This window comes from Cystoisospora suis (assembly GCF_002600585.1).
Source record: "Cystoisospora suis strain Wien I chromosome Unknown contig_928, whole genome shotgun sequence".
Lineage (NCBI taxonomy): Eukaryota > Apicomplexa > Conoidasida > Eucoccidiorida > Sarcocystidae > Cystoisospora > Cystoisospora suis.
In genome coordinates, this window is record NW_027153729.1 from 23,404 (window position 1) to 46,847 (window position 23,444).

At 48.3% G+C, this 23,444-nt stretch overlaps 2 protein-coding genes across 2 annotated transcripts; one reads left to right on the top strand and one right to left on the bottom strand.

The window, feature by feature from the left end:
• Positions 1–2: 2 nt before the first annotated feature.
• On the top strand, positions 3–6,776 carry CSUI_002220 (histone arginine methyltransferase prmt4 carm1). The gene is made up of 7 exons (XM_068062422.1): positions 3–773; positions 1,572–1,804; positions 2,400–2,573; positions 3,665–3,750; positions 4,159–4,216; positions 5,012–5,259; positions 5,983–6,776. Exons 1-7 carry the CDS (start codon positions 61–63, stop codon positions 6,370–6,372), a joined length of 1,902 nt encoding a protein of 633 aa, XP_067925596.1. The 5' UTR covers positions 3–60; the 3' UTR covers positions 6,373–6,776.
• A 1,008-nt stretch (positions 6,777–7,784) lies between these two features.
• On the bottom strand, positions 7,785–22,731 carry CSUI_002221 (e3 ubiquitin-protein). Its single transcript, XM_068062423.1, has 14 exons — positions 21,412–22,731; positions 20,402–20,695; positions 19,148–19,723; positions 18,323–18,445; positions 17,637–17,742; positions 17,076–17,140; positions 14,912–16,263; positions 13,751–13,873; positions 13,293–13,531; positions 12,536–12,682; positions 11,700–11,886; positions 10,993–11,107; positions 10,487–10,562; positions 7,785–9,581 (listed from the first exon to the last, which is right to left on the bottom strand). The coding sequence occupies exons 1-14, from the start codon at positions 21,557–21,559 to the stop codon at positions 9,461–9,463; spliced, it is 3,672 nt and encodes a 1,223-aa protein (XP_067925597.1). The 5' UTR covers positions 21,560–22,731; the 3' UTR covers positions 7,785–9,460.
• Between the last annotated feature and the right edge of the window lie 713 nt (positions 22,732–23,444).

The window sequence follows — 23,444 nt, forward strand, 5'->3', positions numbered from 1 at the left end:
GAAGATGTCCGGGAAGTGACCTCGTTTCGATGCACCATATTCCCATTCGAATGCGGCAGCATGCATTTCCTTAGGAAGGTATTCGGCCATGGAGGTCCTGCCAGAGCGGGGGCTGGTCAGGTGTACATTGACCTTCTTCGACCGAGATCAACCGATTCACGTCCTGCAGTGGCCTTTCAATGCCCCCTCACAAACACGCAGAAACGAGTACCGCTTAGCCACGTGCATCGCCTCACAGCTAACCGTCTCGTATGCTGCCCCTCCTACGGCTCGAGGAGTGAGTTATTCAGCTCGGCAGCGGGGGTCTGGCCCGAAAGTCAGGACAAGGAGTCAGGGGCAGAAAGTCTACAGGAACAGCGCACGAATGGTGACGAGTCCACGACCGCCACTTTCGACTCCTTGTTCGGTCTGGCGTTCCAGGATGCAGCGACCGCAGAAGCATTTCTTAGACAATGGTCCCACTTGAAGAGTGGTTGCGAGAGCAGCGAGACCGGCACGTCGAGTAGCGAGGGCGCCCGTGGTGTCGGTTCATCTATAAAACCGGGGCGGGGACACATCGGTAAGATGGATGCTGCTGTGGTGGAGACCTACTTTGAGTACTACGGGAAAATGGCCAATCAAATGAACATGCTTCAAGATACAACTCGAACCACGACATATCATCGAGCTATACTGGAAAACCGGCGGGATTTCGAGGGCAAGGTGGTAATGGATGTTGGGGCAGGATCGGGCATTTTGTCGTTCTTCGCCGTCCAAGCCGGCGCGAAAAAAGTGTAGGCTACTTGCTTCTGGAAACTTTCATGCTAGCGAACGCATGCCGCCTCCTCCACTGCTCCGCCAGCCTCACCGCAAATACCTACTTACACATATGCATGTGGGCCGACCAAGTGAAGTATCCTATCTGCGCAACGGTAGTTACTCCGTAGTCCCTGTTTCAAGAGTCAGTCGGCTCTTTCTTACTGTGCCTTAGCCATGATGTGAGATTCTGAACTTCGCTCTTTGGTTTTCTGCTCCAGCAAGCCGCTAACGAACGTGACGGCGGGCCCTCACTGGGCAGATATGTCGGAAAGTACACTCGTTTTTGAGAGGTGATCGCGGCCAGGTGTACGTCGATGTCGTCGTGAACACGCGTGGCCTTGCGCTTAGCACGTTCGCTTGCTAATTTCTTGATGTGCGTGTGACGGGGCTGGTTCGGGGGTTCTTATCTTTGGGGTGCCGCTGTTGATATTTCACGTACGTCTAGTTCGTGTTTTCTTTGCACTAACATGTCGCACTGGGGACCTACCTCTTAAAAAGCTACTCGCGCTGGAGCCGGTCAAGGAGACCAGAGGTAAAGCCGTTCGAGGTGGCTCGACCGGTTTCTTCATATCTCCGTGTAGTGTACCTCCGTGTAGTTATAGGTGCATCGCTGAATATTGAAAGACTCTGACTTAAGCAGAGATGTCCTTGCCACATTGGTTCATACTTCTGCGTCGATAGACACATACATATTCGTATTGTGTCTCCGTAAACCGCGTTAGACGGCGGGTATGACAGGAAAGCAACCTGGTGTTTGCGTGGGCAACTCTCAGATACGCTGTGGAGGCAAGCAGCATGGCGTCGACAATTGCATTGCTTTGCCGTGGGAATCCGTCACTCGGGAGTCGAGTTCAAGTCATCAACAAGCCTCTCGAGAGCATCGAGGACGACGAGGTTCCTGAGAAAGTTGATGTCTTGATATCTGAGCCCATTGGGACTTTCCTCTTTAATGAGCGTATGATCGAGACTTATCTCTCGGCACGTGATCGTTTTCTCAAACCCGAAGGTCGGTTTGCTTTTCTCGTCACCCTTCTCGCTTCCCTGAGCCATCTCGGAAATAGTGCTAACCCGTCATGCGTGGGACGACCTGCTTATCGAGTTTCGAGCTAGCTGGTTCTCCCCGAGAAGGATAGAAAGACGGCGTTCGAAGCTTTCAAACCATCTTTTTCCGCCCACGTATACACCAAGCTCTTTTCCTTGAAGAGAGAAAGCCGGCTACGCTCTGCATTACGTCACAAGTGTGTTTCCTCTCGGTGCTTCCTCTGTTTTTTCAACATAGCTACAAGCGTGCATAGTATTGGTAGGCTCGTGAATGTATTTGTACGTAAGAACCTATTTCGAGAGTCACGTCATCGGCAATTTTCGTGTGGCATACGATACGACTGCAGGATTTGACAGGAGAGAAAGCACTGTCATCAAGCTCTCGTGCCTAGCACCTTTCCCCAGTTTCCTCGTCGTGTGTCCGGATTTGAATGCTTTTGGAAAGGCGACGAGAGTGACTTAGCCGTTCCTGGGGGTCTCGTAGGGAAACGCAAGGAAGACATTGGCGCTTGGTCTGGCGTCATATCACGATGAAGCCTGATGTTATCTTTGTGCTCCAGGGAAGATGTATCCGAATCGCTGCGCACTGGTCGTCGCGCCTTTCTCAGACTACGTCCTGCATAGTGATGTGATCAATAAGTGTAACTTTTGGAAGCAGACAGACTTCTGCGGCGTTGATCTTTCTAACGCCTTTGAGGTGGCTATGACTGAACAGTTCCGGCAGCCTATTGTAGGTAAGTTCGTTTTCGCTTTTCTCGTAGACGTTTTCTCTCTTGGTGTTTGGTCAAAAGGCCTAGGTAGCGTGTCGGAGCAACTGGCTCTGTACTGAAGAGACTATGGGTCACGTACTACAGCACTAGGTGCCTGTACATTGGTTTTCGTATTTGTGTATAATCTCGGTGTACACAAATATGTTGGGATACAGAGAGGGGTACGTGTCTTTGCTTGGTGTGGGAGTCTCTATGCTAGGATACAGAGATATGTATCGGAATATATAGAAAGTGCTAGACATATACAATTCAGGAAGGCGTCCCGTATTCCTAAGTCTCGGTGAAGCCAGCACGAATGAAAGCTGGACTAAAGAGTACTGACTCAGGGTTCTCGGGAAGACAGCATGCAGGCCCGAAGGAGGCAAAACGCCGAGGGGCGCTACGGTCGCAGCTCTCCGCTTGTATTAGGCTTAGCGGCGCTGTATGAGGCTTTAGTCTCTTTGCGCTTCCGAGTCTCTGGATGAGACTTCTCTGACCGAGCTTTGCAAGTTCCGGCCTGCTGTCCTTTCTTCGGGCCGAAGGAACTACTATCTCACTTTCAGATTGTCGCCTGCTTCTCCTTGGCTGTTTTGCCTGCTTTCTAAAGCACCTGACGAGCTTCGTGACACAGCGCCGCGTTCAGCCCTGTAGTGTCTTGATCTCCGTCGATGGCCCACCACGCAGATGTGGCATATAGATGGCGCCCCCGAAAAACTAGCACGCGCTCTTTGTTGCTGAGGCCCATTCCCCGTCTCTTGTGTACGTGGCGTTCTCAGGGTGTATCGATTAGGGTTGGTCGTCTACTGTAGGGTGAAATGCATGTGTAGTCTTTGTCGAGAAAGGTCCAAGCCCTGTCTTGCTTTCCTTTCCTAGTTCACTTGGTCTGTGCCTGCAAGCAGGGGGCACGCGGGCGTAGCTGGACAGGTTTTGCGAGATGTAGTTTTTCCTCTTGGCACTGGCTCGCCCCAGACTTTTCACACGTGCCCAGCTAAGCTCACGTCTTTCTACGAATCGTCTTGTCGGTTCATGGCAAATTCTTTTCTGCTGTTTCTTTTCGTGTGTGGTACCTCTCTCAGATTACATCGACCCCGCAGTTCTTGTCGCTCAGCCAGAGCGCAGATTCTTCGACCTGAAGAAAGTGGCGCGTCAGTCTCTAGAAGACGTAAGGGTCAAGAAGTGAGGGACAGACTTTCAGGGTTGGTCGTGAAGAGCGGGACATTGCGACGCAATTGGTAGACACAGCCTTCCTTTTTGGAAACTGGCGTACTGTACCTATGTGTGGTTCGCCCGTCCCCACGCTATGGAGAAACCGAGTCAGTAAACTTGCACGTTTACGAACAGTCTTAACGGTGACACCTAAAACAAATAGATCTGTATAAAGAGGTCAGCCAGACTGATGTAATTCTCGCGACAGCATCTTCGTTTTCAACCAAGCTGTTGATCGGGTTCCAGTCACTGAAGGGAGTTAGAGGCAGCTATTATAGGTTTTCTTTGTAGGGGGTTCTCAACGTGTGACAGCGACTGTCCTAGTCTCCGTCCTTTGTTTTGTGCTCTGGCCTGTTCCTCACAGATGACGATTGACTTCGGCTTCACAGTGAACTCTCCTACACTTATTCATGGGCTTGCCGGTATGGTCATGACCGTATGCAACATCGCGGTAAAACTACAGCAAGCAAGTACCCTTGAGGTTCTTGTGTCCCAGCGTGGGGCAGTCGGGACGTGCTAACTAATGTATGGTGCTGATACACTGCTTGTATTCGGCGCGTACTCCGAGTTCATATTCGTGTATATCGTCGTTGTATATTCGCCTGCCTCATGCGGAGGAGCATCACCGAGTTCAACCAAACGTTTTTTCCATTGACTTTTACCGATCTTGCGTCAGACAATGTCTCATCCCTACTAAGGAATGACTTCTTAGCCGTGAGTAGTTGCGGCTCATCCATACTGGAAGGTTTTTACGTCGGTGTTTTGTTTCTCTCCGGCACCTGCTTACAGCAGGGTGGAACTGTGCCGCTTTCCCTGTCAACAGCGAAGAGTTTCTCGTTTCTTCAAAGGTGTCTCCACGAACTCTAACTCAGGGCTGGAGCAGCCTGAGCTGGAATCTCACGACGTCCGCATAGCATCAGTCAGATATATAGGGGAAGTGGCTGTCCCGCTTAGGTCGTATGTGTGCTCATGAGTTCGTCCCCGACACGCTGGTGTCAGACATTGATTGCTAGACGTCTCTCTCTCTCTCTCGGGGGGATATATATATATATATATATATCTGCCTTTCCTGCGGGTTATTGCCGGTTTTCTCCAAGCCACAGTTCATAGCATTCTGACCACCTACGGTTTAGGGTGCCGAGCAAAGGTATTTCTTTATATTGTGAGGATACAAGATCTTTTGGAGCCTCATCTTGTATCTGGTGAGTTGTCTTCAGGATGGTTCGACGTTTGTTTTGACGGCAGTGAGAAGACCATCACTTTCAGCACGTCTCCCCAGTCTCCCCCGACTCACTGGTTCCAAACACGCATTGTTGTTCGCCAGCCTTTGGCAGTTAACCCGGGCCAGTGGGTGAGGACGTCCTTGCACATGAAGGCTAACAACCAGCAAAGTTACTCTCTGTCTCTCAGCTTCGCTCTCGACAACACCAACATTATTACCCAGGCGAAGGGTGTGGATCTAAAGGTAAAGCTTGGAAATACGGTGGCGACCTCTTTTCTCAGTCGCTTGCGACCTCAGGAAGTGTTGCAGAGATAGGGGTACATGCAGTTGTAGGACTGAAGTGGATCTTTGGGAGAGGGAGCTGTTTGGCACTAAAGAGACGGTCAGTCGGTTTCGGCAAAGGGCATTCGTGGGGGAGGGGCTGCCTTCGTAGCATTTATACGTAAGAAAGCGTAGTGATTTCGAGGCGGTGAACGCTCTCGGATGTGCGGTAGTGCTCGGAATACTTCTTAGGGATGGCAAGCCACGCAGTTCGTTGGGTAGTCGGTTCAGCCAGGGTTGGACTTAGGGTGGCAAAATCATGATAGATTGATGTGCAAGATTTCCCCGAGAAAGTCGGAAAGAAAAACCGCTTTTAGGTCTTATCATGGTTCCTCTATAGAGCTGCCGGGTGTTAAGTTGTCACGGATGATGCGCTGGTGCGGAGAGCTGCGGAGCAACTCCAGGCGGACATGATACCATCTGCTAGAATACATGGACACCTACAGACTGCATTTGTGCCTTCCTCCGGGGGAGCAGTGGGCTGCACAGGCAGGTGGGACGTCCAAACACGTCGAGGAATGCTGGACTGTTATGCAGCTTATTCTGTAGTAGCCATTCCTGCGTGATGACTTTGCTGAGAGTCTCGACGCATGCGATGATTTCTCAACAACCTGCTAGCGTTTTTGTCTTCCACTTCTCTCGTAGGATCCGGACTATCGCTACTACACTAACCCTGCGCACAGCTACTTCCCGTCCTCACATCAGGCGGGGGACCCCCAGCAGGCCGTGAACGCAGGGCCGTGTGCTGCTGCATTCGGCGGAGGAGTGAGCACTGCATCTGGATGTGGCGCCTATAGTACTAACGTGAACGCAGGAGCAGTAGGATGCTACCCCTCGGACTGTTACACGTCATCGATCCCAGGCAAAGCGACCTCCGGTGATGCGGTTCATGGAGCCGGTGCATTCATGAACCCAGCCGGAGAAAAAAAGTCTTTCGGTCTTTCTCCGGGGTCGGAAGGGCACGCTTCTGCATCGGGCGCTGACGCAGATATTGCGAGCGCCAATCGCGAATTGGCCGAGGTTCTCGGTCCATAGAAAGAGCATTTCTCAAGTTTTCGTTCTGCGCTCCTGTCGGGGACGTTGACATATGGAAACGTATACAAGAGAACGTAGTCGCCCGGCAACAGAAGAGTCTATACACCTATCTCCGGGGAATGGGGCGCAGGAGACATACTCTGGGTTGTGTCGCCACTCCGCAGAGACTCCCCTTCGGAAGCAGGTGTTCAGACCTCGAGAAAGGCTGGTAGTAGTACTTCGCGCTCTCTTACTCCGGAGAATTCCCATCGAGGCCACCGTACCCAGCGGGGTCCTAGGCTGTAGTGGCCGCAGGCATCGGCGTGGGGTTTCATGTGCAGGTTGGCTAATACTTGGTCACGACTGATGATCGGCATGCGTTCGGAGTAACAGCCACGGGGGCTGCCATCAGGTTCCAGCAGGGAAAAAGCAGCGTGTCTGCTTTCGTAAGCTCTCCGCCTTGAACGTTTTCTGCCAAGGAGATAAGCGTTCTTGACTAGGGGACAGCTTTACGGTACTGTTGAAGGCCCGCAGAAATGAGCGGGATGATGATGATGTTGTTGTTGGTGCATCCGGCGTGTCTCCGTCCATCTTAAAGACATTTTGGTGGACAAGCGAACACCGGTGAATCCCTCGAACACCGCGGGGCTTGTATGAAGGACGTTAGGAAGCGAAATAACGGTGTTTCACTAATCAGTCGCCGGTTGGACGAGACCCGGTGATGTTCAAGGGGTGCAAAACTTATTGCTGTTGCCTCTTGTATCTCACCCAGTTACGAGGACCTTTAATTTCAATAAAGGCACCGGTACTGGAGCCACCGCGGTCTTATCACCAGGGGAAAGACTTTTTCTCGGCTAACGTGAACACTTCTTTGCTGAGACCGTGACCGGTGATATTCTCTGTTGGTCCGCTCATACCCAAATTCAACAAACTGTTGTATCGGTCCGTGTTTTGTCGCATTCTTGTGAGACGAGCACGTATATAGATATGTATGTATACAGATTCTTGTGCAGACTTCAAACCGAGGGATATTCGGGATAGAAAAAGTAAACTGCTTAGGCGTGACTGCGGGATGTCTCGCCTACCGGCCCTTTCCTCTAACCTCAAATATAAGCAGCAAGTGAGGCCGAGCTGACTTGAGCAGCAGGCGGAGCACGGGTCTTATGAGGAATGCCGGAGACGGGAGTTTTCGTTAAATTCTCTACGGCACGGACGGGGCAGCCACACGCAGTACCGGTGTGACACAGGGTCGAAGCACCAGGGATTTCATCTCGATTCGAACTGACGCACGTCGCAATGACTTCACATACTCGCCTATTGTTCCGTGTACATACAGACATAGATAGCTAGATATTTCGAGGAAGTATGCAGCTCAAAGTAAAAGATCAAGCAACAAAGAGGCTGGCGTGTCGTCTTCTCAGACTGCAAAAAGCTCCCATCTCTAAAAGCGCGGTCGCTACGCATCTCCCCAAGAATTACTCTTTACTGTCGCGCCAAGCGGAGAGACTGCACCTTATCAAAGGTGCACGAGGCCCGCAGGAGCAGGCGACAGCAGCCGTTACCGCTTTCTCACTCACATTTTCTGTCTGAGTACGTGTGTATGTATGTATATACGAGTATGGACGTATGAATTGTATGTATGTGAGGAGCTTCTGCACATTGCACGTTTCGTTAGCCTTTGAAACCGATCATATCTTCACTTTCCTATCACCTCGAAGTAGGCGAGTAGAAAAAAAAGTTTATGTGATCGGAACCTTCGACCAGTCGGTCTCACATTCCCCCACAGAATGTGCTTGGCTGCTTGTACTTTCTTGGCTTATCCCTCGTGTTCATTCTCTTTCTTCATCTGTCCGAAGAAAACGAACCTTCACATGTTCTAGAGAAACACTCATGAAAAAAGAAAGGAATATTATCATACCAGAAACAACGAAGGTGTGAATTACGTATGTCTAGCTAACTATAATACTGTTGTCAGCAGCCACCTCGCTTCACATCCCGCTGCCTTCCTGTCAATGTCGAAGTCCACCAGTTTAGAGCGCGGGAACTAGTAGTAGTGTGCCTCCTCTACTAAGCTGTCCTTTCCTTGGACTGATGATAGAGAACAAGCGAGAAAGCCGAGAAGAGAAAGAAAAATCATCCATGTATATTACTCGAACAATACAACAATAGACGTAATGTACCCACATGCCTAGTTCTTCGCGTTAGAGAGAACACTCCAAGAAGGTGAAGAAGCAACCTTCTCCGCTTATTCACACCGCTTTACACGTGGCATGCAGTACGTCTAGGAACAAAAACAATAGAAGAAGAAAACATCGGCACCTCTTTTCAGATGTAGTCGCCCTCTCCTCTTCTTCCCGTGTCACATGGTCAGCAGAGGAGAACTGAAGAAGCAACTCCACAAGCCACTCTTTCCCAGAAAAGGCGAATGTAAGCCATAGTAAAGCAGGTAGAGGTCCTCATGCTGTTTATGTATGTATGTATCATTCATCCAAGGATCTATCCCTTCTTCTGCCTTTCCCGTCGACTTCGGAATTCTCCTTGACATGTCCACTCAAAAAACACCGCTTTGTTTCTGCTATGCATCATCACGATTCTTTGCTGTGGAGAAAAACCGGCAATCATCCATACATATATACTTACTTTCATGTATACGTACACATCTACATACATACCTACATAAAGCCGAAGGAGAAAGGCAAATTTCTCCATACAGAAAGAGTTGTATGATAGATACCTTCATATATCATCTCCCACACACCTATACAAGTATTACGATCACTACAAACCTCCCTTATTCCTCTTTCATCTTGACCGGCATAACAACCACCACCACCGCCTCCCCCTGCTGCTGCTGTTGCATGCATGCACGCTATCGGGATTTTCATCATCTTCATCAAAGGGAGTAAAGAAACTTCTACATGGAGATTTTACAGGCTCTTTGGTCTTTTCCACCCAACATCTCTCTCTCTCGTTATCTACTTGTTTCTTCATCCATTTGGCTCAAATTTCTCCTAGGTGAAAAAACTTCAGCCACTTCAGAAAAAGAGGAAGTCCGTTGAAGAAAAGGAATGAAAGAATTCTCTTCTTTTCTTCTTTTTCAACTTCTCTATCATCGAAGACCGAATCCATGACAGTTCTCAATAGCAATCTTCAGAAGTCTGTCGAGTTTTTCTCGATTCTTGTAATCCGGGAGAAGAATGTAGTTGAAGCACGTATGCGCTGTTGGAAGCCTAAGGAGTTCAGACAACAATCAGAGAGAGGTGCAAGTAAGAAGACGACAGACACGATATATATATATATACGTACATATGAAGAGGAGAGACGGTGGTAAAAGCTATCCTATGTGAATTCTCAAGAAGTTTGACTTTGGAAGGGGATTGTCAATCCATGAAAACCACTCACGCATAGACAGCGCGCACGTCTGATGGTGGAAGACTTATTTATTTACATATCCTTGAGCGCTGTGCTTTCAAGTCTAGAGGGGGGAGGCCACGAGGAGCATAGAAAAGAGAAGAAGGACACAAGCCGACAGAACAGGCATATACGAAAGATATTTCCATTTCTCGTCTCGAGTTGAATACAGTGAGAGGACCCCTGTATATCGCCCCTGTCGTCTCTCTCCCTTTACAAAACCTTCTCCTAAATCTCAAACAAGAGTAGGTTTCTTCCCTCCTCCCCTTTCCTTTCTTATACTCCGCTCTCCAACAGTGTCATCTTTGACTGCTATCAGGTGGACAAGTGTACGCATTCATGTCTTAAGGGAAGCTAATGAAGCGCATTAGGAAAACCTTTTCTTTCACAGAAGGTGTCTGCTCCGAAGAGATCTCAAATCAACGGCAGCATCAAAACAGCCTACCCTACACCCCCCTAACGCCTTGTGGACGACTTCCATTAAGGCTAGCAAGAAAATCGAGAACAAGCACCATATACAGCGCACGTCCGGGTGCGCTCTAGTCTGAAGTCTCTTTGTAGTGTTACTTGGAAATGCTTTCTCTCTCGAAAACGTAAGAAGACCATAAGGTAGGGCGGGAAGACCATCCAGCATGTTGCGAGGGAGGGGGACAAGCAATACACCTGTCGACATCTTTCTTTCCCTTTCTTTCTCTTTTCGCAGGTATGAGGACATCCAACTAACCTATCAGAGTCTGAACCGTTGCGCCCGATGATAAACTTAAGACTCGACAAGCCTTTGATGGGTACACGATCGGAACCTGTATGAAAAAGCAAACAAAATATAGTCCTTACAGGGATAGACCACAAGATTCTTAAAGCGAAGCCACCTTCCCTTCTCCCCTAAGGCGGCTCACTGTCTGCAATCTTACGCGTATCTATCATAAGTGTCATAAGAAGAAAATAACAACTCACGTAGGTGTTTACAGAGATGCAAAAACGCGAACTCGAACATAAAGCCGAGTGGAGAGCAGCTACTCCTACTGAACAGGCGACACGACTGATCTATGGGTAACCACTGTAGCACGCGACGGCATCACAGCTCTATGAAAACACTTTTCGTTTCATGGCCCTTAACTTTCCTTCTTTCTGCACGCATTCCTTTATGCTAAGACACACACCATAGCTCTGACCTAAGATCGGAGAGGGGAAAAGAAGGATAGTGGGGCAGTATGAAGGATCTCCACGCACCTGTAACAAACATCAAGAGTTTCTTTTTCTGTTCTCCATCTAATGAATCAGCGATAGCCCAGAAATCTTTGACGGTCTCTGAATCCTCTGTATATCCATCTTGATATGATGTCGCCTGGCACGACAGATACATCAAGAGAGAACGACCACGAAGATACATATATCCACACATATGGATTGCACCAAACTAATCGCATCCAGCAAGAGACATGCAAAGGAAACGCATGGCTCAAGAACACATCGTCTCTCCTTCATTCAGAAAAGCCCCGAGAGATACAACCATCCTCTATCATCTATAGGGAGGCTCGCGACGTTCTTTAAGCTGCGCAGCGTTGGTTCCTGTTTTACCATCTGGGCGTCTCTGTCTCCACGAGCAGCAGCACTCACCCGTATAACGAGGAAGTACCGCTCCACCGGCGAAACGACATGCCACATCGCCTTCTCATAAAACACTACTATTATACAAAATCATACAGGAAGTAGGATCCGCCACTATAACAGACACGTACATAGGACCTCCGGGGGGGTTAAGTATCGAACTGAATCCTGGATCCATGGGTACAACAGAGAACCGAATAGGAAAGGGTAAACTGAGTGTATACAGTGACTACGCTTAAGGCGAGAAGCAACGGAAAGAGGAGTGAGTGTAGCAGATCATGCATATGTGCTACGAGGAATCAAGAAATGGTATCAAGCTGCAGATTCACCGTTTTGAGTTTGCCGAAGTCGAGCTCCTCCTCAGAGCCTAAGATGACCTGTTGAAGCTCCTCAGGTCGAAAGAGAGAGATCGTCGGCTCATCAACGCACAGATGAAAACCTTCATGGAATGGAGTGTATTGTGATTCAACCGATTTGTTCAAGGCGTAATCCACGTAGAGCTCGATGTACTCGTCTCTGTGTTACAGCCAAACCAAGAATATCGTGAGAAAGAAAAGTAGAGGTAACCAAACATTCCGGCGAGGCAAAAGCAAAATAAAGAGACGTGTACAAGAGGGGGATGTGTTAAAAAAAGCAGGAGAAAACTTCTCCGTACGAGGGTCGACGGGCAGAACTTTTATTTCAGTCACGCATGCGATCCGCGACAAGAATTCACCGTCCTTTTTATCGCTAGTAGACGTCTCGCCTATCTACTTCTCTATAAATCGCATCTATCCAACTATACGAGCTCAGGTGTACTCTTGCGATTCTTACGCCACTGCATGTAGAAATGGCCCTGAGGGCACCATGGAGAGCAATCTATACCTAGCTAGGAGACTTTTGATAGAATCCATACAAGACGCTATGTACACCTACTCGCCCTTAGACAGACAGTCTCTTCTCCCTACTTTTTTAAAGAATACACATCTTTCAACAGACGCAAAAGGGAAAGAAAACACACGAAAATCTCTCCTTGCGGCTGCAGAAATAAGGTTTCCTCGAGCTAACGTGTGGCAGCTTACTTCCCACGGCGTTCAGGTCCTCTCACCAGGACTGCCTATAGAAAGCGTAGACGTTTAGTATGGCCCCCCCCCCAAAACTTTCTCTCCTCTGTCTCTTTCCTCACCTGTTATCGATTGTGACTTTGTCTGTCACAGCGTGATCTCCGAGAGGTACTTCCACCCTGTCTCCATATCTATCAAGTTCTACAGAGAAAGTAAGCTCCATGTCCTCTAGTTCCTTCTCCGACGCATAAAGCAAGGCGCGTAAGCTCCTGTGAAAAAGCAAATGCGGACACCCATTGCGAGGCGGCAGATAGATACATACAACAGAAAAAAACGCTTCGTGATGTAAATATATGGCCCTAACATCTGGACACATATGTGTCTGTTACATTCATCATCCGTTTCACAAGAAACGCCATCCTTCCCATCCTCCTCTTCTTCCGTGATTGCCGAGAATGCGAACGCACGAGGACATACAGCCGTGCACTCCGGAGAAGAGTAGGGGAGGTACTCCACAGGGGTATTGCCTGCTGAGACTAGTTATCTCCACGCCTTTAAGACTTGCTAGGCAGGTACCCTCTTAGTATCTCCTGGAACACAAGATGCCAATGGAAAGAAAAAAAGCCAAATGGCCCCGGACACGTGGCCGTGAAAAACATATATGTATACATACGTACATATATATACATACATATGTATATATATATACTGGCGAGCGCTGGCCTTAATGCGGAATAACACACATATGCATGCATGAATGCATTGCTACATAGTAAGAATACATATAGGAATGTACTTATCTACGAAGGAGTGTCTATTGCATACGCGCCTTCAAACGGAGAAACCGCACATGCCGAATTCGTTTTACGTATCTCTCACCGAGCGACAGAAGGCTGAAGTTCTTCAAGATCTTCAATAGAGGAAGAGAACCATCCAAGTAATTTACGAAAGATGACAGAGGGGAAACGAACATCAAGAAGTACACCGTTGTAGATAGCAAGACCGAAAATGACTCCTATCAATCTGAAGTTTGACGCTTCTTCAGTCGAGACTGGATTGAACCAACACAGCCGACTATCTTCATAGTGCAAAAACATGTCATAGCCTGGGCTAAAGAGCTGCAGTCACACGCAAACATCGCCACATAGAACAAAAGAGAAGGAATTGATTCGCCTGTAAGGAGAAGTCTCATTCTCAGTCAGCTCCAACTCCTCCATGAGCAGGGATGAGACCAAGACAGATGGATATAGCAGAAGAAGCTCTTCGGCATGCAGCAGAGGCAAGAGGTTGTCACCGCGTAAAAGTACACGAAGAATACTGATGGAGATGAGACATACCTCTTGGACAAGGAGCTGAAAGAATTCCTTCTTGACACCGCCCTCATCGACGCCTTCTTCTCCTGCAAATTTCACTTTCAGAGCTTTCTTCAGTGCATTTCTAGTGCGACTACGGCGATCAATCTGTATCACATCAACAACCATACAGCAGAACAGAAACGTACCAGCTCTGATAGCAGAGAGAACATCGAGTAGAAGAGAAGAGATGGAAGGTCCAAGCAAACGAAAAAGTCACAAATTATAAAGGAGATTCACATATGCCTCTGTGGGACCTTCGCGACCGGAATACAGACGGGTACTGGACAGCAGGCACTCTCTATGAGCGTGCTACTGCACTCGTATACACGTGTGTATAACAGGAAGAAATACATATATATATATATATATGTATACATACATATATACACGCACAGTACGTGCCCACGCAAAAAGAAAAAAGCTTAAAACGGACTCTTCAGGCGACCCTGAGAAAGAACATCAAAGAAGATCGACACCCTATACCCTGGACGCACACACAACTAATGTGTATTCCTATATATACGTAGGCCCACGTATATACACGTATGTATATATGTTCAAGTCCATCTTCATGCCAATTCGATACTTTCAATGGCCCATCTACGTTTGATGGGAAAGGCAGAAGACGGGTTATTTGGAAATGTGCGGACGAGATGCTTCAATCAGACAAGGAATTGTGTGCTCCTGTATGTAGCAAAGATGACGTGTCCGAAACGGGTTCGAAAATCGACAAGAAGAGGTTTGACTCTGAGGGAGATGTACATACACTTGACGAGAGGAAGATGAGTTCAATCAACTGTGAAACCTTCAGCCTCTCCCCACCCTCGCCTGCCATCCATTAGAATACTGCTACTTCTAGGCACCACTACGGTGTGTGCTTCCTGCCTCTTTACTTTCTCATAGAAGTATCTCCCTGTTCGACGATGGACTGCGCGACTCACGACTAACTACACAGGCGAAATCTTCTCATCCTATGAGAGAGATCAGGTGATCGTACGTAACTAGCCATTCCTCAACAAAGACGTGTCGCTACACCAACATCGAGACACAAAGAGGGTTGCATCACCGCGTAGTCTAACTTATTCTTCTTTTTTATGTTGTTCAGATCTTCCTTTTTCTTCGAGGGAAAGCTTCTGGACACACCTCATAGAGAGTATCTTGGACAATATGATCTCTTCGGACTGTGATATCAAGAAAAGGATTTCGATCCGAAGCCACCTGTCCTGATAATAGACTGAAGAGAGCATCAAGCTCTACTTGACGAGCTTGTTGAAACTGTTCTATAGCTGCATGCTGTTTGAGTGCGACAGCTTTGATAGCCGCGTCTAATATGAAAGGATGCTGGAGAAGAGCAAAATCCGTTTCTTCTTTGAACTGTGATCGATTAGGTAAGATATCATGATGAAAGACAAGACTAGTATTATTGTTACTATTACTATGATTGTTCTCCTCTTTTCCCTTCTCACTCTCTGTTGACCCTTTCCCATTCGAATTTCTCTCTCTCCCATTTCTTCTTCTTTCGTCTGTCGTATTCGATGAGGTATTGCTGCTCTCATCTTTATGACTATTGTCTTCTTCTTTTGATTCAACTTCTCCTTCCATATCATTGTTATGCCTAGCATCTTCATTATCTTCTCGTTCTTCTTCTTCTTCGTTTCTTCGGGCCCTTCTTTCTCCGAAAAATCTCCTAGCAAGCCCTCCAAGAGTCGTAACGTCAACATCTTCGTCACCATCGTCATTCTCTTCATCTTCTCGGCTTGTCTCTTCCGCTTCATCATCCTGACCTTCTTGCCTATTCTCTCCTCTTCCGCTTGCCCCACCTGAAGTCTTTCCTGCTCTATCGTCTTCTCCTCGTCCTCTTCTCTTTGGTCGACCTCTTCCCCCCGCTCTTCTTGCAGCATTCCTTGCTTTTCTCCCTCTCCATTCAATCCATTGAGCTAGATCATACCGAAAGAGAAGATGCTGATGTTGTGAGTTGATGGCGTCATTCTGAAATTCTTCGTACTTCACCGGAGCAGACGATTCATTACCCATCTCTTCTTCTACTTCTATAGGGGAAGAAGGCGTGGAGCCATGCTGATGTACAAGATCATGATGGGTGTCATGTGCTTCTTCAGCTTTTCTCTTCCTTGTTCTCTCTCTTTCTTCTTCTTTCTCACCCCCCTGATGTTTCTCTACAGAGACTCCACGATCTTCTAGTGATAGGAAGTCACTAGGAGTCCCTCCCGACACTTCTCCTCCACCAACACCTACAGGAAAGTCACTACTATCACTTGTATCATGTGAGCTTCCTCGGACAAGAGATTCACGTATCCCTGAAAGAAGAAATCTCTTCTCTCCCCAGAGTTTCTGAGATTCTCTCAAACTACGGCGCTGTTCATTCTGTCGGCGATTCCAGGCGACATATAAGATATGTAATGTATGCAATGCATGCCGTAGAGGTGCAGCAAAGACATCACGTATAGTATTCATATCAGGATACGAGAGAAGCCGGACTGAGGACAGACAAGCAAAGACAAGAACAAGAGAAAAACACAAGGAGGAGAAACCTTCACTTCAAAAGAGAACATCACCGACCCTGTCTCTTCTCACACTCCATCCCTACCCACAAGCCTCTCCGGCAATAGTTTCAGAGGACGTTGTTGCTGATATCTGCGGTCTATTCTGAATAACGCAAAACACTTTTTCACTTACTAGTAGGAGTAGTCCATCTCACAGATGGAGCGGGGTGAGACACTTCCTTAGGCGATGCGCGTGAAAGAAATCAAAGAAGGAAGGATGTCGATAGAATGAAGAGAACAGAATAAGCAGGAAATTCCACGGACCAAAAGAACTCCTCTCTTGCTTTTGACAGGACCAAAGAACCGCTGGAACTCTCCTAACCGTCGCGAGAGAAAATCAAGAATACCATTTCTATCGTATACGATGGTATGAAGGAACACATATAAACTAATCATCGAGAAGTCTTCCGAAGGATGATAATACTATAACAACAACAGAAAAAGAAGAAGGAGAGAGAATGGACAAGATTCCTCCATGACACTTAAGAGGAAAAGACAAGACATACATGGTGAGAAAGGACGGATGAAAATACACGATCACATCAGATTTTCACGACCTCTAAGAACTGTAGTGATATCTTTCTATATCCTTTCCCTTCCCGATCAACGAAGTCAAGCCAAGTAGTGTGAAGGGGAAGGTCTAGGCAATTCTTATAGTAAACAGGAATGGAAAGAAGAAACAACAAAACTACAAGTGAAGTGAGAAGACACCAACCTTTCACGAGTGACTGCGTGACGAGGCTTACGTGTGATAAGCTGCTGGACGTTGACGAGGTGAGAACGGAGATAGGGTAGAGGAAGAGTTTCATACCTACAGACAAGAACATCGAGAGACCTCGTCTTCGATGGAAGACCGTATGCCACCGCTTGTGTTCTGTCCTACCTAACAAGAACTCCGACAAATGTCACTTCAAGTGGAGGGACAGGTGAAGGAAGGACGAGATATGTTCACATAGGACTACACAGAAGAGGAGAAGAACAAACAGTCACCAGGGCAACAAGGAACACTCTACAGAAAGAAAGCCAAGAGATAAAGAGCAAGGATGACATGTTTCTCCATCTCTCTATCTATCGTTCAAAGGTCTTACGAAGACAGAAAGTTCGAAGGAGGGAGAGAAGCAGAACAAACCCAGACACCTCATTCTCACTGCAGGCAATTACGCATGTTGGGGTATCATTAGCTAGCTAGACAAGTCCAAGTGGATAAAAAAAACCGAAGGGAGACCGTGGCCACGAAGGAGATATCTGATAAGAAATAGTGAACGAAGACACTCGGTTCGACGAAAACGATGAACGGGATGACTGACCATCGCACTAGAGTCTGTCTAGGCTCTTCGGGAAGCATGCTAACAGTTCGTACAAGCTCAAGCAACGGCAAGAGATCTCCTTCTCCTTCTTCATAGAAGGGGCATCCTGCAGATGATGTTTTCGCACACACAGAGACGAAAAGGCTTTGACGACCTGACGTCCTAAGTGCATAAAAGAATAGGAAAAAGGATATTCTACAGGCCAAAGTCAGCATAACACAACAAGACTTCTTCGTCTAAACGGTTGCGAAGCTGAGGAATTAAGAGAGAAGAATGTAGATGTTGTTGATAAAAGTCAACGATAGAATACCTACATGAGAAGTCTAGTATATTGAAAGGGTATATATGTATGTGTCTCACATCTCAGGTGCACCATACGCGCGTGGATACATACACATGAACACCATCACAGTGCTTTGAAGACGACACCTTATTAGGCATGTCTACAAAAACTATTATACATATGCATCCCTGTACATTCCCATGGCGCATTTAAGCAAATACTGCACGCCCATCTGTGTACCTACACCGATATTGTACGTGAAAATGAAGGGAAGGAGAATGGAGAGTTTGTATGTACACCGCGCATCAGCTACGACTCCACGACAAGAGGCAAAGAACAAAGAGGGAAACCCCCGCAGAGACAACACACACAGTGAGGAGAATACAGAGAAAGACTGGCCTACCAAGGAGAACGAGGATGAAGCGTAGCTGACAGGGGTAAGCAATCCACTCCATGTGATTTTGAATGCCGTCACACAGCGTGCGAATCTTATCAAGTATCGCTCCTAAAGCGTCAAAACCGTGGCCTGTGTGCAAAGAGAAGACCAGGCAACCTCGTACGGAATGAATCCACAGACGACACAAGGGCGCAACGAGCTCACGAACAACACCTTCCTCGTCTGTTCCCTATGATCTCTGTTGACGGATGTGAGAATGTCCATCTCTCTCATTCGACGGAGTAAGCATACCACAGGTTGATTGAATGGACTTGATGTCTACAAATATCGTTGTCACGGCTGTGAAGAAAAGACGGTGACAGGAGAGGAGAGTCAAGTATATGCCTCTCTCCCAGTGCGTTTGCAGTGGAACTTCGAAAATTTACGAATACACTGCTTCTACTAACGCGGGTGTAAATATCGAGGAAGAGATCAGCGAAGTCGACATCAGTATCCATCCATTTCTTCCATAAATCTTTTCGCTTATAATTGATCCTCAGAGAGACCCCCTACAAAGACAGAGACCCACACATCCCCGGAGAGTAAGAGTTAACGCCAGCTAGCGGTACGCAAGTGGAGCTATACGGGTTGATACACACTTTTACATGTGATGTCTGGTACATAAGTATGTACGGATAGCCAACCTACACCGAGGGCAGGCGTATACATACATACATAAATAGATACATGTATCCATACGTATACACGTATACATCTATATACGTATAGATATCTTCTTCGCTGAGGGTTTCATCGGGGAGGACACTGAGCCGAACACCACCGCCATCTCACTTGCTGCACTTCTCCCCGCCGCATGGATTGCCGTATAGAAGTCGTCAAGGCGCTTCAAATCCAGACTGGGTTTTTCACGAAGATTATCTAGAAAAGGCGAGCTTTTTCTTTGAAGAGATCCCGGAGGAGAAAGAGAAGGCCCCGAACGTGTCCCTCCTCCTGGAGAAGATGAGGCTGTTGCATGAGGTGATGGAGGCATCTTGTGCAAAGAAGACGACGACATAGCAGAAGCACTTTGGGATGAAGACATCATCGCACTATCACTACTGGTATTCTGACTACCTCCCCGAGAATGGCTCGTGCCTGCATTTGAGAACGATGGAGAAAATGCTCTCGCAGGTCCCTCCAGGCTAGCATGTGCTGAAGCAGAAACACCAGTAGCTGTTTGGGTGCTGGGGGAATCTGCGGAAGAAGATGAAAGCGATGAGGAAGAGGAGGAACTATCAAGGTGAGAAGGAGTCGGCGAATCCGTGCCCTCACGCTTGCATGATTGAGAGCGCGATAGGACACCCTCCGTAGAAGACGGCGAAGGCAACGCGAAGCTCGTATTCAAAGCATAGAAATTCCCGAAGAGATCTAGAAAAACCCACAGAAAGCGAAAAGCATCGCTGATCTGACCCGAACTTCTGACAAACGCCGCCCCCCAATGAACTCTGTTCCGCTCTGTAGTTGCAGAATGGGAAGGGTGTCGTACCAAGCGATTCGAGACTAGAGCTATGCCTTGGAATGCAAGCAGACACGCACACTGAAAGCTTTCTCGACGACTAGAAGCTATCACCGAGCCCACGGGAAACGTTGTTGGAAGAGAACGGGGGCTGTTGAAGTAGGGCCGAAGTGTGCCGACGAAAGCACTCAGCTGTCACGTCACCTCGCAAGAAAAGATCCATACTACCAGTAGAGCACGGTGAAGGCTGTTAAGCCGGTATGAACGGCCTGCGTACATATAGTCCTTACTTGAGCCACATAGCAAGTGTGCATCGTAGAAAGAATTTCTCCTTATGAGTGTACTTAACGCATTTCACAGAGAAACACGCTGGCCACGCACAGCTCATGTTATCAAAATGAGACCGTCACGGGGGGAGTGCTCGACGGTACACCGTGTAGGGTAAGAAGAGGGGGAGCTACTACACATCACGACATCCCAGGTCGAGGCCATTACACAGAGAGCCCCAGAGTATCTGAAGAACAACGGAGCCAAGCTGTGCCGACTGTGGATTAAGAAGGACGGGTCACCGAGACATCAATATAACACACCTATAATGCGCTTCCACTTATTCTTATCACCCTCGGCTAAGCCAGGGTCCTTCAACGCGAGGGCGTGAGCCTCATCTGCACTCATGTACGCGCTTCGGGCCTCCTGCAACTTCTTGTACGCAGCACACTCAGCAAGAGCCGGGTAGGAGACTAGCAAAGGATCTTTTCCTGAGATGGTGTTGGAGACCGCAGTGGAGGAAGTGGAGCTGGGAAAGCTGCACAAGCAGTTCTTAGTGTCCAGGTCCACCGAACAGGACCGGAGCTTCGCGTCTAGTGTAACCGTCGAGACTGCCGCTGCAAGACCAAGAAGACAGAGACAGGGCATAGCTGCGCTCTGAAAAAGCTTTATGGTCTCCGCATTTACGTGTACTCCGAGATCCGTTGCCGATTGCAGCTGGGTCAGCTGCTCCCTCCGTATACCCCCCCCTCAAGTGTGTCTACAGAAACTTCGGCTCCTAGCTCCTAGAACGTTCGTCTTTTTGAGCTTTCGTCACAGGTTGCGAAACACCTCGGCCACTTGAAATGAGTGTCACCGATGCAATAGGGCGTTCTGATCTCGAAGTATTCCATGTGGTAAAGCCTCGTACCAATGCTCTTTCTCTGTATGCGTTTGCCGTATGTTCTTTGAAAAGGAAAATCTCAATACACGATCAGAACGCTGTATTCCATTCCAAAGACGTGCAGCACACGGACACTCTGATCCGTCAGAGAGCACATGCCTATATACAAAATTCTAACGGATCCCGGGAAAAAGGTGCATGGTAGAGCCATGTCGGAGATTTGGACAGACAAGCGAATGTCCGGGTGGCAGCGACAGGATGCTACTATGTAACAATAGCAGACGACCTGGAAGAAAAACCGTCTGGAAGGTGGTATATTGTCGCTCTTACGATGCACAGACATAGTAGACGCACAACTCTCTCCTCATGAGACACACAGTGGGTAGTGGTATATCTGTGTAGTCGAAAATAGAAAGATACTCACACACCGAAGGGCGAGCGAAGACGTACCTTCAGTTGGATTGACATCGATCAATAAGAACTGCTCATACAGTCCCCAGTTGAGCTGTACGCGAGACAAATTCCGAGTGGAGGCGGAAGCCGGGTCTGCCTCCTTATTGCTTGGAGATACAAGCGCAGAGGGTCCTTGTCCCCCCATTCTTAAGCTAGGAGAAAGAAATGACCGCGGAAAGAATGGAGAACGAACTGTCGATGTCGTACAGTCGAAAGAAATTTTCCCTACCGAGTTCCGCCTTAGTTTGAAAGGAAAACACTCCAGTCGACCCTTCGATTTTTTCCAGGTCCGTCACACGGTGCTGTTGCTCAATCTACAGACACTATGGATCAGTCGGTCGTCAAAAGAATGACAGTTTGCCACACCCTCGACATTTTCCTCCACCACGTAGAAGTTGCGACCAAACAAAATGGAGAAAAGCAAAGAGAGCAAGCACGGACAAGTGCGGGGCTGAGAGGGGTTGCGAATCTCTCTATCAATTGACCGCAATTGACAAAACTTGGGGTTTGATCTCTTACGTGACTGGGGAGGCGCCACGCCAGACCGCAACGGCACCGGGGACGCTTGGCTGGAGAGGGAAGAGAAAAAAGAATCTCCCAGTGCGGAAAGGGCGTGTGCCCCTAGCCAAAAAAACGGACGTTTCCGTAAACAAGCTGCGGAATACTGATACGAAGACACCACCTACTGACCGAACCAGACAAAGCACCCGATGAGATGAGACCGGTTGCCTTATAGTAACTCGAATACTATAGCTGGAAGCTGTTGCAAGGGCAAAAGAGTGGTTCCCTTTACGGACCCGGAGACGAGAACAAAAGTAAAAAACGAAAAAGTAAAAGACAAATCGAATCGACTGCCGGTTGCCGTCGGCATCGACAAAGGCACACAACAAGGGCGGATTCCCGATTCCCTTCAGGAAGGCGACAGGATCACCATGTTGAAAAGTACATGTCGCCTGAACCGGGCAAGTGTAGGACAGATGGTAAAAAGAAAAGGGAGAGCCAGCAAAGGGCAAAGGGCTGTGTAGTCAAAATCGAGAAGCTCGGGAGCCACACGAGTGGATTATGATTTGATGCGTAGGTCCGAGCACACACTTCTTCGTTACGGAAGTAGTGATCAGGAGAAGTCCCGTAGTCTGTCCTGGTCTTTGAAAAGCAAAAGAAAATGGTCGACGCTGTATGTTCCGATGAAGAGATGTTAACACTGATGAAGGCCGCGTGAAAGAAAGCGAGCTGTCAGCTGGGACAACCGCTCAATGGTCGGGCAGGCGAAGCTTCGTGAGGGAGACGAAAAAGCTCAGAGACTAGAGGGCAGCGGGCCTGTTCATGAAGAGCGAAAGCAACCGGGAAAGTACAGAAGGCAACCGTGAAAACAGTTGAGACAAATAAACACTGGACCGCTTTCCTCTCTCTCTCACTTCGGGCAATGTCGAGGCTGGTGGCTGTATATGCATGTCTGGCGGTATCCAAGCCGTGCCCGCGATGTCGTGTTGTCAGCCGAAGCCGACCCCGGTTTTTCCCTGCGTGTGAACAGCGAGGCTGGCCCCGGGACCATTCCGAGAAGCACCCGGCATTGCTTGACCAGTCGCTTGCTGATTAATGTGCCTAATGGAATGTCTTCATGGATGACACCCTGGGCATCACCCGCCAGCAGTTCCTTTGAATTCAAATGTACGAACTCGTATCTCACGGAATGAGGGGCATGCAGAGCTTTGTTGGCTCATGTATCACGCTGACGCTGCAGAGCCTGTGTGTGTCGCAGAACGCCTTTTCCCAATTTCAGGCAGACCATTGTAAACAATGTGCTGACCCGTTACATCAGGAGCGGCGGGAGGGGCGCTTCAAGTCTCCGCACGGATACATTTGCCGTGTACACCCAGGCGTCTTTGATTTCTCACCTGGCCAAGCGGCGAGTGCAGGCAGCCATGTACTTCTAAGAGCGTACGCAGGCTCTCAAAACAGCTAAGTCTGCACCACGCACGCTACTAAGGAGTTAGCACCGCAACTGTACCGGGGACTGCGACTTCCCCCGG